General features: G+C 41.1%; 1 protein-coding gene across 10 annotated transcripts in view; it reads left to right on the top strand.

Moving 5' to 3' along the window:
• KCNMA1 (potassium calcium-activated channel subfamily M alpha 1) overlaps positions 1 to 17,448 on the top strand; it is an 844,585-nt gene that overhangs the window by 537,678 nt on the left and 289,459 nt on the right. For all 10 annotated transcript variants that reach the window (XM_074958656.1, XM_074958655.1, XM_074958652.1 and 7 more), the window contains exon 4: positions 16,304 to 16,397. In XM_074958656.1, the coding sequence (XP_074814757.1) occupies positions 16,304 to 16,397 (94 nt within the window). The remainder of the gene's footprint in view (positions 1 to 16,303; positions 16,398 to 17,448) is intronic.

The raw sequence follows: 17,448 nt of genomic DNA, 5'->3' as shown, positions 1-17,448 counted from the left end.
CAAATGTTATGCACTATATGTTTTCCTTTCAGGATTGATTAAATATTCTCTAGCAATCTGTGATGCATGGAGCCTATGCATTGCCCACTCCCCCACCTATACACCCACACTTTGCATTAGTATTCATTTTAATGGTATTTTAAGCATGAAAAATTGTAGATAAATGGAATTGTAAACGTGAAAAAATACTTTAAAAATTGCTTTTAAAGAATCCAGTGAATACAGACAAATATATTCAGAATGGAACAGAAATAATGAACATTGCTTAAAGAACATCATTTTACAACAGCTGTAGTATGACGTCCAGTGATGTCTTGCAGCTCCGAGGATTCTCTACTATTTTTCGCCTTTATTTTTTTACATACTCAGGGTCCCATATAATACCGGTTACCCTTCTGCTGAAGAGAGACAGAGGATCTTGCCAGTGCTGTTTCTGAATTGACCAGAAGTGTCTTTGTAGAGTAAAGGAGGTACTTCCTTCCAGTGTGGAAGCGGTGTGAGCAGGGTTCCGTTTCTGACTCTGACACTGTGTGTGTGGTATTGAGCAAGGCACTTAACCTTGCTATTCATCAGTTTTCCCCATCAACTTGGATAAAAATACTTCCCTCCCTCAGTTATAAGGCTTAACAAATGTTTGTAAAGCATTTTGATATATTGTCAGATAAAAGCTGTAAATATTTTATTCTATCAATATAATTCCTCATATTGTCTCCCACCTTCGGCATGAAGTGCTTCTGCATCCTCCCAATTCTGCAAATGATGGAGCTCAAGTCTCACCCTTGGAGCCCTTTTGTGATAGCTTGTTACATTACTGCAAGCTGCCAGCCCTTAACCCCATTTTGAGAAGGGAGATAAAGTGACTGGTTAAAAGCAAATGTGGTAGGGTTAATCTACTTCAGGGTTCTCAAACTGGGGATTTTGACCCCTCAGGGGGTTACGAGATTATTATTATATGGGGGGTCGTGAGCTGTCAGCCTCCACCCCCAAACCCAGTGTTGCCTCCAGCATTTATAATAGTGTTAAATACAAAAAAACATGTTTTTAATTTGTAAGGGGGGGTTGCACTCATAGGTTTGCTGTGTGAAAGGGGTCACCAATACAAAAGTTTGAGAAACATTGATCTACTTTTGCAAACCAGGCTTTGGCCTTAACAGATCACCAGGCATTAGTATTTGTCATTCGGATTTAAAACAACTTTCTTGTCAGAAAAGTTGAAGTAGGACTAGTAAGTTATATGCTTCTAAAATTACTTCTCTATTTTATTTCTGTTTGCCATGTTGTATTTTCAGGAGCTCATAGTATTCAATAGCTATAGACAACAAAAATGTAACTTCCCTTACATTGTTATTCATTACATTTAAACAAATAGGACAGTCTCTCAGGCAAGGTAAATGTGACTTCTGTGAATGTTTGACAGGACTGGCATTTTGTTACTGTATCTTGCCATAACAGACGAGTGTCACATTCTAATAGGATGTAATCTGGTCCCCCAGTTGGAGCAGTTCTGATGTCAAGACTTCCAGGAAGAAAGGTTTACTACTGTGCTTGTAATATGCATAGGGAAAGAGGGTCACATAAGATGAGTACAGGGATTTAGTGTGGGGGAAATGGGGGATGCTAAAAGTGACAAAGACTAACTGGACTCAAAGGGAAGAGCCAGGGAAACAGGAGTCAGTAAAGATGAGAGAGTCACAAATGTTTATATGATCTGGGGGTAAATGCTGCCTGGATTTCCTAGCCCAGATTCAGTGTAGAAAGTTTATGCTATGCTGCGATGCCCAGGAGATTGCCAGAGTGCCCGATGATGACCCTTGAGAGTAGGGAGGATGTTGCATCAGGATAAGTAGTCAGGGAACTTATCTCTGCACGTGTGTCAGTGAAGCAGATGAGAATAAACCAGCAGGGCTCCCCAGGGCAATTTATAAAAAACACTAGCCTGGTAATAGCTAGGGCTTGTAGTAGCTGAATCACACAGACAGTGTTCCCAAAAATTTCTAGGAAGAGCTAGGAACTAGTTTAAAGAAGGGACCACCAGATCATCTAGTTTGACCTCCAGCATAGCACAGGCCACCAACACTACCCAGCACACACACAAAGTCCAATCACCAAAATTAGACCAAAGTTTTACAGCCCATTGGAGCCTAAACAATTATGTGTCACAGGAAGAAAATAGGAGGAACTGGGCTGTACCAACGCCCAAAGCTCCTGCAGTGGCAGGGAATTAATTAAATGGGATACACCCGGATAATACCAGCAAGTGACGCACATGCTGCAGAGGTGAAAACCCCCAAGGTCATTGCCAATCTTACCAGCAGGAATTCCTTCCCAACCCCGCATATGCTGCTCAGTTAGATACTGGGCATGCTGACCAAGAACCAGCCACCCAAGCACCTGAGAGAGAGAATGTTTGATGCCACCTGAGAACACTGGCCTACCCTGTCCAATGTCCCATCTCTGATGCTTTAGAGGAAGAAGACAAAAAATCCCAGAATACATTGAGGGGGGGGGAGAGGAAGCCATTCTTTATCCCTGCAGGTGACCAGCTGAAGCCCTGAAGCATGAGCTTTGGAATCGTAAGATCAGTAGGGGCCTCCAGGGCTGCAGAGCCCTCCTGCCCACCATCAAAGCAACCCCATCATACAATCTCACTCCTAAATTTGTCCAGCTCTCTCATAAGATTAAGTTGTTTGTCCCCACAACTCGTATTTGGAAACTATTCCAGAATCTCACTCCTCAGATGATTAAGAATTAAACAACACTGGGTGCTGGAAGACCCCTGACATTGGTGAGCACAGAGCAATATGGTTTCCTACAAGGAATGAGAGTGATAGGATCATGATTGTTGAAGATTGTTTGTGTGTAGTGTGCTTTATAGTTTCATACAGAGTCATTTCCTAGTTTAAAGTATGAGACTGCATCATCTCAGGAGTGGCTACTTATTCACTATTGGAGTTGTTTTCAGAAGGTATAATTAATGCAATATGAATAGTTTGGGTTTCTGTAGATAGTAAAAAGCCTGGAGCTATGACACCAAGACACCACAGCTGGGGTTAATGCAAGGCTGTCTTTATTTTCTGCTTACACAGACTCTTACCACCTTACAATATTTCCCCAGTTGACATCCTGAATAGTGGCTGTAAATGTTAACCATACAGCAAAAGAGAATGGCGGGATGTCTGGTCTGGTGGTGTAACTACCCATTCCTACCACTCAGTTAGTGCATTTAGCTTTCATAGCTCACTTGCATTTTCTTCTGCACTCGACAGAACTACTTTACTTTAGGCTCTGATTTATTACTACTTTGTACAAATTAGTTACATTAAGCAGATGTCTCCCTTAGACCTGTGACACAATATTACCTAATAGGATAATTCAGAAAAGACATACAACAGAATGAGGTGGAAATCTTTAACTTTCCCACTCTGTCATTTTCCTGTGTGATAGATCTAAGTTAGGTTGTAAGCTCCATAGGGCAGAAACCTGGATTTTTATTTGTTATATAAACAATTATATGTTGATTGGCAACAATTTGATCATTGGCAAACTTCTTTCAAAGAAAACCATATGGTAAGAGACACCAAGATGGACGGCTTGTAGATGTTATGGAAGTGTTCCCATTCCAGAAATGTAAGGTATTTTGAGGAAAATTGACAATATAGTGGATTGTCTACTTAGGGTGAGGCAGGGCAGTTACTTATCCATATGTCAACAGGCAAGGCAAAGAGGGAAAGAGGTCTTGAAGCAGCTTAGGGAAGTGGAAACAGAATCCATGGTGGAGAAAAGTCAAAGACAGAGCAGTGGATGACCAAAAGGAAAAGGCAATATTCAATAATAAGGGTATAAAAGAGAATATTCTTTTGGTAAATCTATGAATAATTGTCAGTTCATTAGATGGTACATGAACATTCACCACTGCCTGTTAACTATGGTTTGTTTTTACACGTGCAAATTAATGGTTCTCACAATGAAAAACTAAAGTTAGATTTCTGCAGATAAGCTAAAATTTCCACATTTTGGATGTTCTGACTTTTCTACGCTGTGGTAAAAAGTCCAGTGCCAGGCTAGGGTGGGAGGGATAGCTCAGTGGTTTGAGCATTGGCCTGCTAAACCCAGGGTTGTGAGTTCAATCCTTGAGGGGGCCATTTAGGGATGTGGGGCAAAAATTGGGGATTGGTCCTGCTTTGAGCAGGGGGTTGGACTAGATGACCTCCTGAGGTCCCTTCCAACCCTGATATTCTATGATACAGAACATTTATAGGATGAAAGACAAATCATTGTAAGACAGAGAGAGAAGGTACTTATCCTTGCAGAGCAAGCCATTGAGATCTATATCCTTTCTAAGGTAATTCTGTTTGAAGGGCTTTGTTGAGAATCTGACTGCCTCATTTCTGAGCGTGAGAAATATACTGTTTAACCTTGCCAAGGATTTTCTGCTTGCTGTCATAATGCAGTTTCATGCCTTTTCGTAGTGGCCTGTAGGCTGCGGACAATAGCAATCACAAGTGGCATTAAATTATTATTTTAAAATAATCTGAGTGATGACAATACAATTTTAGAAGAATGGTGCTACGATAACCCTCAGAGATATGGCATTTTTATGGCATAATTCTCTCCTGTAAAATCATTGCCATGTGAAATTACTCTTTAATTTCATATTACTGCAATTAGCACTATATAGTCTCTTCTTTCTGTGTGACAAACACTGAATATTAATCCACACTAGTTATAATTATTTTGGCACCTTACATGAAATTTGCTATTCTTCAAAGTGATGTCCCTATTTATTAATTTAAGCAATTGTTATTTTGCATTTTTTTAAGTTGCCAGGTATTTGCAAATGTAGTACTGAGTCCAGAAGAGATGTTGCATGTTTATCAGAATTGTATACATTGAATAATTCTGTGTGCTTGGAGGGAGACACATAATTTGGTGGTTTGGGATTTTGTTTGCAGCAGCATTGTAGCTTTTGTTTGGATTTTCAGAAGGATGGTGTTAGGGGAAGTTTATCCCCTCCTAAGAATACTTACAACTCAAGGAAAACTTGTATTAGGGGAGGACAAGGGCTTGACTCCCTCATATTGGGGAAAAGTTTCCAATAAAGAAAGATGTATCAAGTGGGGTCACAGAGTATCATGGACATAGTAAGCCAAATGCATGCATGAGTTTTACACTGGTGTAACTCATCCGACTTCAATTGTTGTTCCTGACTTACACCGTTTTTAGTGACAGAACAATCAGTGTGTAGCTGTGTAATTTACACCATCACATCACTGCTGAGTTTAGCCAAATTGCACTGGTTTAGCTAGGCAAAGTTAGCAGCTAGCACCTGACTGTTAGGTCACTAAAAATGGTATAAATCAGGAATAACCCAGTTAAAGTCCTAGTAGTTACACCCAGTGGGGCTGGAACAGTTTTTGGTATGGGGGTGCTGAAAGCCATTGAACTGAACTGTAAACCCTGTACATGGTGGAAACCACTTCAAGCCAGGGGGCGCTGCTCTTCTTATCCTTGTCCGCACCCCTCACTGCCCCTAGAGGCTAGAGCTGGGGCCAGGAGCAGGACCATGGCTCCGGGAGGTGGGGACATGTGCAGGGGTAAGTTGGCAGAGGCTGGGGCCACAGGTAGAGGCAGGTGTGGAGCCCCCGGCGTGGGGACAGCTGCTGGGACGCCAGGCCAGCAGCCAGGACCCCGCATGTGGGACCGGCAGCCAGGACCCTGGGATTGGCGGCTGGGACCCTGGGCTTGCAGCGGAGCCGCCGGGTGTGGGGCCAGCAGTCGGGCAGGCCCTTGGGCAGCAGTGAGGCCAGCGACTGGGACCCGGGACCAGAGGCCGGAATGCCAGGTGCAAAACCTGGGGGTGCTGTACCCCTACTTCCCATGTCTGTGGTTACACCAATGTAAAACTTGTGCATGTGAGAGGAGAATCAGGCACCTAGTATAAGGTAGTCACTTACACTTATTTTCTAACTATGTACTGTATTGTATGTTACACGGAAAACACACCAACTTAATTTGGCTGTATGGATTTTGGTGCAACTTAAAGTTTGGGAGCCTGTTTTTTCACACTGGAGCCACTTCATCCCCCTTGATGTGTAATCTATATTAATGTCACACACTTCCAGAATGATGAATCGGTCTGAGTTACACCACTTTGCCACTTGTATCTGTTTTCTGACACCCAACATGCAGCTTGCATGACATTGTCACCACGGAATTTGGCCAAGAGAATCCCATGGCTTGGAACTAGTGGAGTGCAATGGGGTTCTTCCTGTTTTACATGTGGGAGAGGGCTACAGTAACAGGAATAACCTTTCAAAGACCATGAGCACAGGAATGACTATTAACCATACCCACCCTGCAGGATAAGAGTAACTCTTATCAAAATACTAACCATGGTGAATATATATGTATATATATATAGGTAGCGGACCTGAATAATGCCCCCACACTCACAAGCCCTGTAATAGATCTGCACTTTTGTGGGAGAGAGAGAATTGTGGGGAGGGCAACTGGACAGGTGCAGGGAGTCTCTACATCCCTTGCCCCACCATGCCCTTTGCCAGCCTCATAAATGTCAGCTTTGGTTTGGGTGGGGTGTGCTTCTGAATCTATGCTTGTGTAGATTTAGTAGCTCAAAACAGGATGTGCAGCGCAGCTGTCTTTTGAATAGGTTCCCAATTTCCATCCTCCCCAGTACAATTGAATTCTCTACTCAGTTCCCCGGGCTGTGTGCATTTCACCGTTGAGTGTGAACACTTGGGAATCGTTCATCTAAAATGTGTCCCATCACCATTAATGTATTTGGAGATTGTGGTAGGATATTAGTCACAGGGTGCTGCTAGTATGCATTCATGTTTATCCACAGTGTTACCTAAAGGATCCCATCATTATTTCGTTACAGCATTTGATATTCATTAGTATTCCTGGGTGTTCCACGTTGCACACACACAGAACAAGATGTGGCCCCTGCCTCAGCAAGATGACAAATGAATAGATAGTGGCCCCTGGTAGGGAACGCTGGCTGCTGCATTGTATCTGCCCTCTCTAGAAAAGGGAGAAAGGACAAGAGTCTGTCTGCAGCCTCTTCTCCTCTACTGTACCCACATTGGAGTCATAATTTTCCCATTCATGTTTTGATTTATTTTCCAATTCGACTCTCATTTACTCAACTCAGCTGAAGTAAATTTATAATGGGCAGAATTTAACCACTAAAACCTAAAAACTGATGGTTTTGTTAGTCTGTTTGCTGATAAAACGCAGCTTTGTCATAGACACTCAAGTCCACCAGATAAACGAATCCTATACATACTGGTTTAGCATAAAAGTGGCCTCTTTGAGTGATATGGGTGAAAGAACATGAAACAAAGATGTGTGGTTTTGGCCTTGATTTCATGAAGACCAGTTCATTTATGCCATAGGAGATACACTCAGTAATATGGATTTATTTATTAACAATCATATTTTGTTTTTTTCCTGATGGCATTATTGTTTTCTGTACCTTAATTTGTTATAGTAAGGTGAAAACACAATGTTTGTTTTACCTAGAAGAAATTGCCACAAGTCAATCAAGCTTTCCCAGTTCCCTGAGAACTTGGTAACATATTGTAATAGTTCTTCATGGGGAATAGCATCTGCAGAGGAGATGAGTCGAGATGCATTTTTTAATCAGGTTAGACCTAGAAGGTTATTTTTCTAGTGCCAGTTTGTACTGTGCCAGACCATAAATGGTAGAAAGGGATGTTATGTTAGGAAAGGGAAATAAAGACAAGATCTTGCTTTGTTTTCTTGGAGAGCGGGGGAGAGAGGAGCTGTCTCAAGAGGCTTGCAATTTACATGAAGTCAATTGTACATGTATCAAAAACACACTGGAGACCCAGAAGATCTTTGTTGTTGGTTTTGTTTTGTTTTTTAATTGGATGAGTAAAGGCATCACATGATGGTGTAATGCTGAAGTGTGGATTAGTGTCCTGGCATTAATGGATTTTCAAGAGGAATTTGAATCACGCGAGGGAGGAATGAGATAAGGTAGGCTATTCCAGCTGTGGGGAAGTAGGCTGGGGAAGATGTTGGTACGGGGCAGTACTGTGTAGTCTTTAAGGTGGGGAGGAGAAACTTAAACTTTATTTCATTAGGCAATGAGGAGCCAGTGGAGAGTTTCGAAGAGGAGAGTGAGAAGGTCCAAGTGGTGGGCGTGAAATTTGATTTCAGCTGAAACACTGTGAAAGAACTGGAGTGGAGAGAGATGGGAAATATCTTCCTCCAAAGAGGAGGAAGCTGCATAACCCGGGTGGGAGAGAGACATTGAGGGCATGGCCAGTGTCTTAGCTGTGGGGACAAAAATATGTTGTGTAAAAAAAGAAACAGCAGGGTTTGGCAATAGCAAGAAACAGAATGGGGAGGATTCAAACATGTAGTCTAGAGATTCGAGCCTGGGCGAAATGAGAATGTTAGTGTCAGCATCAGTAGCAAGGGACGAAGGAAGGATAAGGAGCGTGGGTGTCAAAGCACCCATAGAATTCAGCGGGACCATAATTGGGGCCTCTTCTACTAACCGGGTTAAACTATAGCTCCCTGCATTGAATCATATTTTAGAAAATACTGTAACCATAGAAATAAACACATCCCTTTTACCAGAGTCCTAAATGTGCTTCTGTTCAACCCAGGGCCAGATTCTGCTGTCTTCTAGAACAGCGTGGAGAATGGAGTTCTCCCATTATCTTTAGTGGACTTACTCCAGATTTACACCGGAATGAATGAGATCAGAATCTGACCCTGATTTTGTAAATTAAAAACAGCAATAATTGGGTCGTAGGATAAAAGATTGTGTCACAGCAAGAGTGTGTGTCATTTATGCTTAATCTCAGAGGATGAACAAGAGGAAGATAATACTTGTAAATGTAGAGCCCTGAGCTTTGTATCATGTGAACATTTTGTTCAATGGATCCCAGTCCTAGGGGCTGCTACATTGCTCTTAGATACGAGTATGTATCATTTGTGCTATGGTGGGTCCTCTCTTTCCTCTGTTTAAAATATTGTTCTGATCCAAATGGCAAGTGTTCCTTTTGACAGAAAACAACCCCTTCCTACATATCCTTTGTAGTGGTACCTAAAAGCACCATCAATGGGGAGACTTCCCAGTTATTTGGCCATATCAGGTTGGTCCATCAGAGAAATAATTAAAAGCCTTTGGGCGCTGGAGAAATTATTGAGTCAGGCTTTAAAGTGAGGCCTTCCAAACTTAGCCATTTAACTAACTGGCTTGCATTTAGAACAGATCAATTAATATATGTGTTGCAGGAAAGCAATGTTTGCTTTTCAATTAAGGAAATTTGCTTGGTCCAGAAAACATGGTTAATAAATGAAAGGCACTTGAATTAAAGAAAAAAGAAAAAGAAAATCTGTCATGTCCCTTATGGCTGTCCAACACTTTAGATTCTTACTGAGAGTCTCACTCTGATTTATTTTAATTATGATATTTACTTCACCAGGATGTAAAATTTGCTTGCTAAAAGTCCATTTTTATAACTGCACAGCGGGTTCTTGTCTTTCATTATTTGCTTGCTTTGCTAAGTAGTTATTCTTGGTATACCTGACCAGGGTATGTGACGCTATCCAGGGTAAGAGTAAGCGAAGACACACTTCTTCAGATGAACTTCTGCCCTCATAAATTATAATTCTCGTCTTTGGCATAGTTTCGTGTTAATATTGTGTCACTGAAACACAGTAAAAACAAACAAACAAACAAAAAAAACCAGAACCCAAACCTTTAAACCAATCACCTTAACCTTAACTCTGTCTCCCTCAAAATGTATAAATGGATTTAAGGGGACATTGCCAGGTCAGACTTCCTCCAAATGTATGTGGTGCTAAAAGTCTTGCAGAATCATGCCTATGTTTTGTAATGGGAATTGGGGGAGTTCAGCACCTCTGAGAAATGGTCCTCATAATACCAATATAATCTTTTTAAATGTAAATTTCATAAGCAAATAAATATTTCTTGCAGCCCAAACTTTGCAGCCCTGTGCTAGTGTTTTCCTTCCAAGCCAAACCTGTCATGTGGATTCTAGGTAGGTTTTAGTTACAATATGCAATGCCTTTCCTCCATCTTTCCCCCTATTGCGGCAAGCTCCAGTAGCTATATTTAACATCCAAAGACACAGAATTTGAAATACTGTGCTAATTACAATAATGATCAATGGCCACATTACAATAACTGGGATCAGTTTGTATCCTATACTTAGAATAGTAAATAACTATATCAGTGGGCAGAGGTAATAGAATCATAGAACTGGAAGGGACCTCGAGAGGCCGTCTAGTCCAGTCCCCTGCACTCATGCCAGGACTAAGCATTATCTAGACCAACCCTGACCAGTGTTTGTGGAGTCACCATCACTGGAGATTTTTAAGACAATCTCCTTAGCAATTTATTCCAGTGCTTAACCACCCTGACAGAAGTTTTTCCAAATGTCCAACCTAAATCTCCCTGCAATTTAAGCCCATTGCTTCTTGTTCTATCTTCAGAGGTTAAGGAGAACAATTTTTCTCTTTCCTCCTTCTAGCAACCTTTTATGTACTTGAAAATTGTTATGTCCCCTCTCAGTTTTCTCCAGAGTAAATAACCCTATTTTTTTCAATCTTCCCTCATAGATCATGTTTTCTAGACCTTTAATCATTTTTGTGATTTTCTCTCTAGATTTTCTCCAATTTCTTCACATCTTTCCTGGAATGTGGAGCCCAGAACTAGACACAATACTCCCATTGAGGCCTAATCAGCATGGAGTAGAGCGGAAGAATTACTTCTTGTTTCTAGCTTACAACACTCCTGCTGATACATCCCAGAATGATGTTTCCTTTTTTTGCGACAGTGTTACACTGTTCACTCAGTTATATTTATTAGTTAAATATGCCTTGAAAGCTAAAAAACTTTAGTACTTTTATTTTATTTGTATTTTTTTTAAAGTTCACTATTTCTTTCTGTATTCTTTGAACTTATACAAAAATAAAAATGGGCACCTATCTAGGTGCCTATGCCACAAATTACAACAATAAAAAATAAAATGTAACTAGCAGTTTCACCTGACAGCTGGTAGAATTAATCCCTGTAAAAAGACCCAAAAAACTCCCCTGGCCCCAGACACAGGTATAACAGAGATTTAGTAGTGAGATATAGAACACCAGTTTCAATTTGATCTGGGTTGAGGTGATCAACTGCTACTGTCATTCGGTAGGTATCTACCTCACAAAAACACTCCTAAAAAAGTCAGCATGATTGGCTGGCTCCGCAAAGAGATAAGGATTGAATGGGCCAATTGAGACTGAATTTTCCTCTTCCCACTATATATGGTCTTCCTAGGTCATGGCTAAGCAACAGTGCTGTAGCGTCATGATGGAGCATGCTCTGATCATGCCCATATTTTACCCGTCCTGTGGATAAACCCATGGGCTCCACGGCTTTCAATCAAGCACTGAAATACTGTGAAAATGGATATTCTTGTGGTATTTTCAACCTGGCTTGAACCAGACAATACTATACATTTCACATGAAAACCTGTTCTCATGAGGCTTCTTCTTTATACACAGCTTGCAGGCCCCCTTCCTACCCAAAAAGCCTTTAACATTAGAATGTTTTACCCCTTCCCCTCCATCCCAAAAGGGAAATGAGTGATCTAAGAACTGGCACAGAATAATAGTCTCTTGTCAGGGCTCCCCAAATCAGAGGAAAGTGAATATGAGAAGTAAAATTAAGGAAATCCCTGATTCTTGTTGTGGAAGTAAGTAAAAGAAAACCCAGATTTAGTCTCTTATTCTTCCATTTAACCAAGGTATGCCACATTCCACCCTGAACTTTGTGATAAGCATTGCGTTGCAAGGGATTTGGGGGGCTCCTGGGAACCCCTTGTTAAAATTCTGCCATCAGTTGAAGTTAGGTTCAGGGTAGTGGTTTGGTCTCTGGTGTAGATGCCTTATTTGTGGGGCTTGTAAACATATATCTGCAGACATAACATAAATACCTCTGTAGAACAAAAAATTTTGGTCAGATTGAACCAAATAGGAAGGGGTTGTGTGTGTGTGTGTGAGAGAGAGAGAGAGAGAGAGAGAGAGAGAGACTCCAAGCCTGTCAAACCAGATATTTACCACTTCAATTATTCAAGGTGGACACTGCTACTTCTCCACATACTCAGCCTAGCACTTATTTCTGGTAACACAGTTCAAACAATTCCAGCAATGTGCAATCTAATATGAACATTCACTTTTGGATAGATCCACCAGTCTTACAACTCTCTTGTCTGTAGCGTGTGCATTTTTTGTAATTTTTACAGGCAAATGGGATGGGAAGCAATTGGGGCCTATCAGAGGCTGCCTGGCCTTTTCAGAGGAGTTGTGCCCTGCCTTGCTATGTAGCAATCATCTCCCAGCTGATGCAGATCAGGGGATTTAATTACAACCAGTGGACCCAGTTGTGAATGGGTCAGGGAGGACTACATAGAATGGGAAAAGAGCTCAGTGAAAGAGGAGACCCAGGGAAGAACAAGGCAAGTGTCGTCTTGAGAAGGGCCTGCTGAAGGCAGGATATGGAGAACCACAGGGAACAGGTCAGGCTCCTGTGGGAGGCTGTGGGATAGGGTCTGTTAGGAACAGGGAGGTTCCTGAGAGAAGCTGCCAGAGCCCCTGGGGAGGAGAGGGGAAGCAATGGAAAAACCTGTTAGGAGGAAAGGCCTTCAGGGAGTAAGCCCTGGGAGGCAGTGCTTTGCCAAAGGAGCAAAATACAACTCTCCAATGCCTGGGAGTCAGGAACTGCAAAGCAGGGATTTTCAGTGTAGCACAAGAGGAGCAGAAGGATATTCTGTTTGGATGTTGGTGTGGATTCTTCTGTTACTGCAGAAAGGGACGGAGCTGGAATGAGGTGGCCTGGCCACAGGGCTGGCCTATGGAAGATGTAGTCAAAGACAGGCCATTATAGGGCCAAAGGAGTTGTTAATGGGAGTCACTAGAGAAGAAGATCCTGCAATGCCATGCTCTGACACCAGTGGGTGCTACGGCAGTGAGTGCAACTGCTTACAGAGCCCCTTGGTAAATTGTCAGCAGCATGTCCCTGTGTAATGTCAAACAGGTGCTGTGTGTGTCTGTTCTGAAGAGGCAATGAGCCATAGCTGCTTCTGCTGTTGCTGGCTTCTTGGAACCATCTTCAGATCAGCGTAATAGAGCCAGGCTTTTGGGGAGCAGATAAATGTTGCAATTAGAATGACAAAATTAGTTCAGATTTGATGGGGTTAGACGTTCTGCCATTGAGCCTGAATCTCAAGTCTGAATTAGAGTTATATAATTCCATCCACTGCAGTGGAGTTTCTCTTGATTTACACCTGTGTCAGTGAGTAGAAAATTAAGTATACCATCGTTCAATTCCACTAAATTAAAATATCCTGTACGTTTTTTATATTCCTAAAAATAACTCCAGTGTAAAAGAAATAATTCTAACATGATCTCATGCCTCCTGGAAATATGAATCCTGCCCAGGTACAGAGGGGAGAATGGAGCCTTTAGTATGAGCTGACCAAATTGTTTTGTTTCTAAACAAAATGCAGCAGTAACTCTGGGATTGCATTTTCCACTTGGAGTACAGGGAGATAAGCACAGCTCCCATATTGTTATTGGGAGTTTCAAGTCTGATACTTTCTGCATATTACACTGAAAAGATGCCCCTTAATGTTTTATTGGCTGAAGAGAAACGGAAAGAGTGCTTATCCCTGGTTCCTTTAAGATCTCCATGCATAGCTGTTGGACATGTTCTCCTAGGCTGACCCTTTGCAGGATGTCATGGTGAATTCTTTTGTACAGTTTTTTTCTTTTTCATGGAATATATACTGTTTGTAGACTTGAGGGAGAAAAAAGGAACCTGTGTTAACACTGTATTTTCTATAGCACGGGGGAGGAAAATGGTTACAGTTAGGAGTGGTATCATCAGCAACATAGCAAAGTGTCATGGCCCAAAGGTAAGGCACCATGGATGACAAAGACCGAACCCTACATCATTCATTCAGGAAAGTCAAATTACTGTGGAATTCATATTTTTGGAGTAAATAGCTTTCCTTCCTTTCCATGATCCTGCATTTCTGATACAAATGATTTTCAACAATAAAAGTGAAAGGACACCACATTTGTGTACAATGGAAGTAATTTTGGGACTAAAAATGAAGGACTTGAAATAAGGGACACTGGAGAGGTACGACTAATAGTGGTGGTATTTATATTTTGATAGCATCCAGAGTCCTGAATTTTGCTAAGTGCTGTAGAAACACGAGAAGCCATGGATAGCATTAGCTAACCTGTACAAATCTTACGGATTTCTGGAAAGGACAGTGGTACAGAGATGCAGGCATTAACTGCAACCCTGGCTGACTTCTTCCAACAGCAAGCACTCTGAACACTACGTGGCAGGGGAAGGGAAGACAATAGGCCTGATTATTTTTGTCTGGTGTTACACCTGTGTAATTCCATTGACTTCAGTGGAGTTACTGCTGATTTTGCAATGGTGTAACTGAGAGCTAGAGGTCCTCAGACCCTGTGTTGGTGCAGAATAATTTGTCCTGTTTCTATTGTACTTCCTTTGGTTTTTGTTGCTATGGTATATAGTGACTCAAATGTGTATCCTGCCTTGTTATAACAAGATCCTTTACTCTCAAAAATGCCCTCACACAATGTGCACTTACTAGTTCTTTGCTTACATCCTCCCCTTCTTTGTAGCTGAATCTGTATGAGTAGAGTGTCAGATGCAAATTTCAATACCATAAATTAATTTTTGGCTGGTTTTTTCTTTCTCCCTGCTTTTGTAAATCAGTTTTTTCAGCTATAATATAGGTAGTATGTTTCATAATGTTCACATCTTAGCAAAACAGTATTTGTTTATAAACATTTTGAATACAGTTTCCTACAGCACTGAGGTTTCTTAAAACACTTGGCTACTGTATGTCAGGGAGACTTTTGCCATATTTTTATGCATCTAAAGTCAAGAGAGGTCATGCCATACTTAACTTGTTTGACCTGTAGTGTATACAAGAAATGGAGAGAACTTGACTGCATGCTAAAATGACCTGGTAGCCTAGCTAATTTCTTTTATGCCTTAAATTAGGTTACTGACATTCATAATGCATAGAACTTTGCTTGTTGAGCAATTCAGCATCATATTTGCAGAGGTACAACTATACTAACTGGTATTACACTCAGTGATTTATTTGCACTGGGGAAGCCAAGAAAATTCTGCATCTCTATCTTAAAAGTGTGTTTTCCATGGTTCTAAATGATCAAGAACTTTCCAGCTAGGAAGTATATTTTCCCCTTCCTCTTTATATAACTATGATGATTAAATGATCATTTGCTATACATATTGGGACATGCTGTTTACCTTGGTCTGCAACTTGAAGACCTTTCTGTGGCTTCCCTAATCTGATCTAGGAATTTCAAAAATAAATCACTAATTATATACATAGAAAAGGTCTCCTTCCTTACCTCTCTGAGCCTGTAGATCTAAGTATGTCATAAAGTACCAGTTTGTATAGAGTATGCTTTGGAGTTGGACCTACCTTACTCTTAATATAATATGCTAGAATGTGCAATGTCTGCTTGCACACACAAAGGTAATTAATTAACCTGCATGCAAAAATTAACCCTTAGAGTACTGCTTCAAATTCCACAATTTTGTTGTTGTTTAATTTTACTAGTGGGCTATACTGCTTTCCTACTCAGGTCATAGTACTGTACATAAAGTATGTAACTAGCCATGTTAAAAAAAATCTTTATGAAAACAAGGAATCCTATCAACACAAACTCCCCCAGGTTGCTAATGGGTGATGTATTCATAAGCAACTAGAGTTTTTAAGGTTTTGACATTAATTTGAAATGTTTAATGTTTCAGTGTAATTGTGTGCCTGTTAGATTTAGTTCCTAAACTACTGTACTTGTGTATCCAATAAAAAGAAGTCAGTTCTTTAAGGGTTAATGTGGAGTTAGGGGATCCCAAGGTATTCTCCTGCTTGTCTTTCCTTAAGATGTCTGCATGTTTCTTTTCAGGTAGTTACCTGAACATGTGAGCACTGGGAATGAATGAGTGACTAACTGAATGAATTAAATGTTCTTTTTGGAAATGCCTGCTTGTACTTTACAGGGGGATGGGAAAACAAAATGGTAGCTCCTACATTCAGGCCTTTCTCAAAACAAAGCAGGGGGGAAAAGAAAAAAAAATAGTTTTTGACATTTTCCACGCACTCTGATGCCACTAGTTTATTCAATTTCTTTTTCTTTCAAATAGCCCAATAGAATCCTGCCAGAATTTCTACAAAGATTTCACGTTACAGATAGACATGGCTTTCAACGTGTTCTTCCTACTCTACTTCGGCTTGCGTGTAAGTACCTTGAATTATGTTGTGTGGTTCAGGGTAGGGAATGCAATGATTGTACTCGGAGATTATTTGACAGCTGCCTAACTCTTCATTGACAATTGATGCAAGAAATTAACGTGGTTTCTGAGACCTGTAAGTAAAGATTTTGGCTGAGGGCTGAGAGCCTCTAAGTAACGGTGGTGAGGAGACTGGGTAATGGGATTGCAATTGACAATGTAGACTACTGCCAATCCACTATCATCTGATACTGCACAGTGGCCTGTGTGGAATTTGATCTCAGTCCAGTTCCCAGTGGACTGATGTCTACATCACCAAAACTGCCCAACAACTGGCATTAAACACCCATCCTTCTTGGCAATCTCAGGCTGAGTGATTGAACTACCCTTGTCGTCCTCAGTGTGTTTGCTCCAGTTTAAGTTTCAGGTTGGTGAGGTAGCATGGGGAAGTTCGCTGCTGCATCCTGTTTCTGCAAGGCTGTCAAGCTAGCACCTGTCCGAAGTGCTAGGTTCTTAGAGAACATTTGATTTTGAAAATGTATCATTGGTCGCTTTCTTAAAACCCGGTCTCTTTAATGGGAATCAAGTTGGGCATCCAAAAATCAAAGTACCTAAAATCACTAGTCATTTACAAAAAATATTTGGGCCAATTGTACCCATAGTGCATGCTGGGGTTTTTGGCTAAATTCAGGGGAATGGGCTTTGCACTAGAAATTAACATTATTTGTTGCTAGCTGTGAGAGCAGAAGCAGTGGAAGTTTTCCAGGACTGCATGGCCACTAATGCTGATGGGAGAACCTGAAAAATTTGAAGGTCTGCAAAATTGGGCTGGAAATCTTTTAAACATGCTGTGATGAGCTTTCCTCTGTATCGTGTTTGTGGTTCACACAGTGTTTTTGTATTTTGGCATGTCTGCTTTTGTTTCTTCTCAGAACCTGGAAGTGCAGCAGTGTTTGAGAATAAAAAGTTAAGAAAAAGTTTACCAACGTTTTAGGAACCAGTAAAAAATTTGGTTTGCGATTTGAACAAAAGGTCTGGGTTGGTTGTTATTTTATCTG

The sequence above is a fragment of the Natator depressus genome, chromosome 7 (assembly GCF_965152275.1).
Source record: "Natator depressus isolate rNatDep1 chromosome 7, rNatDep2.hap1, whole genome shotgun sequence".
In the NCBI taxonomy this organism is placed as follows: Eukaryota; Metazoa; Chordata; order Testudines; family Cheloniidae; genus Natator; species Natator depressus.
Note: the sequence above shows the minus strand (reverse complement) of the source record. Positions and strands in the feature narration are given on the sequence as shown.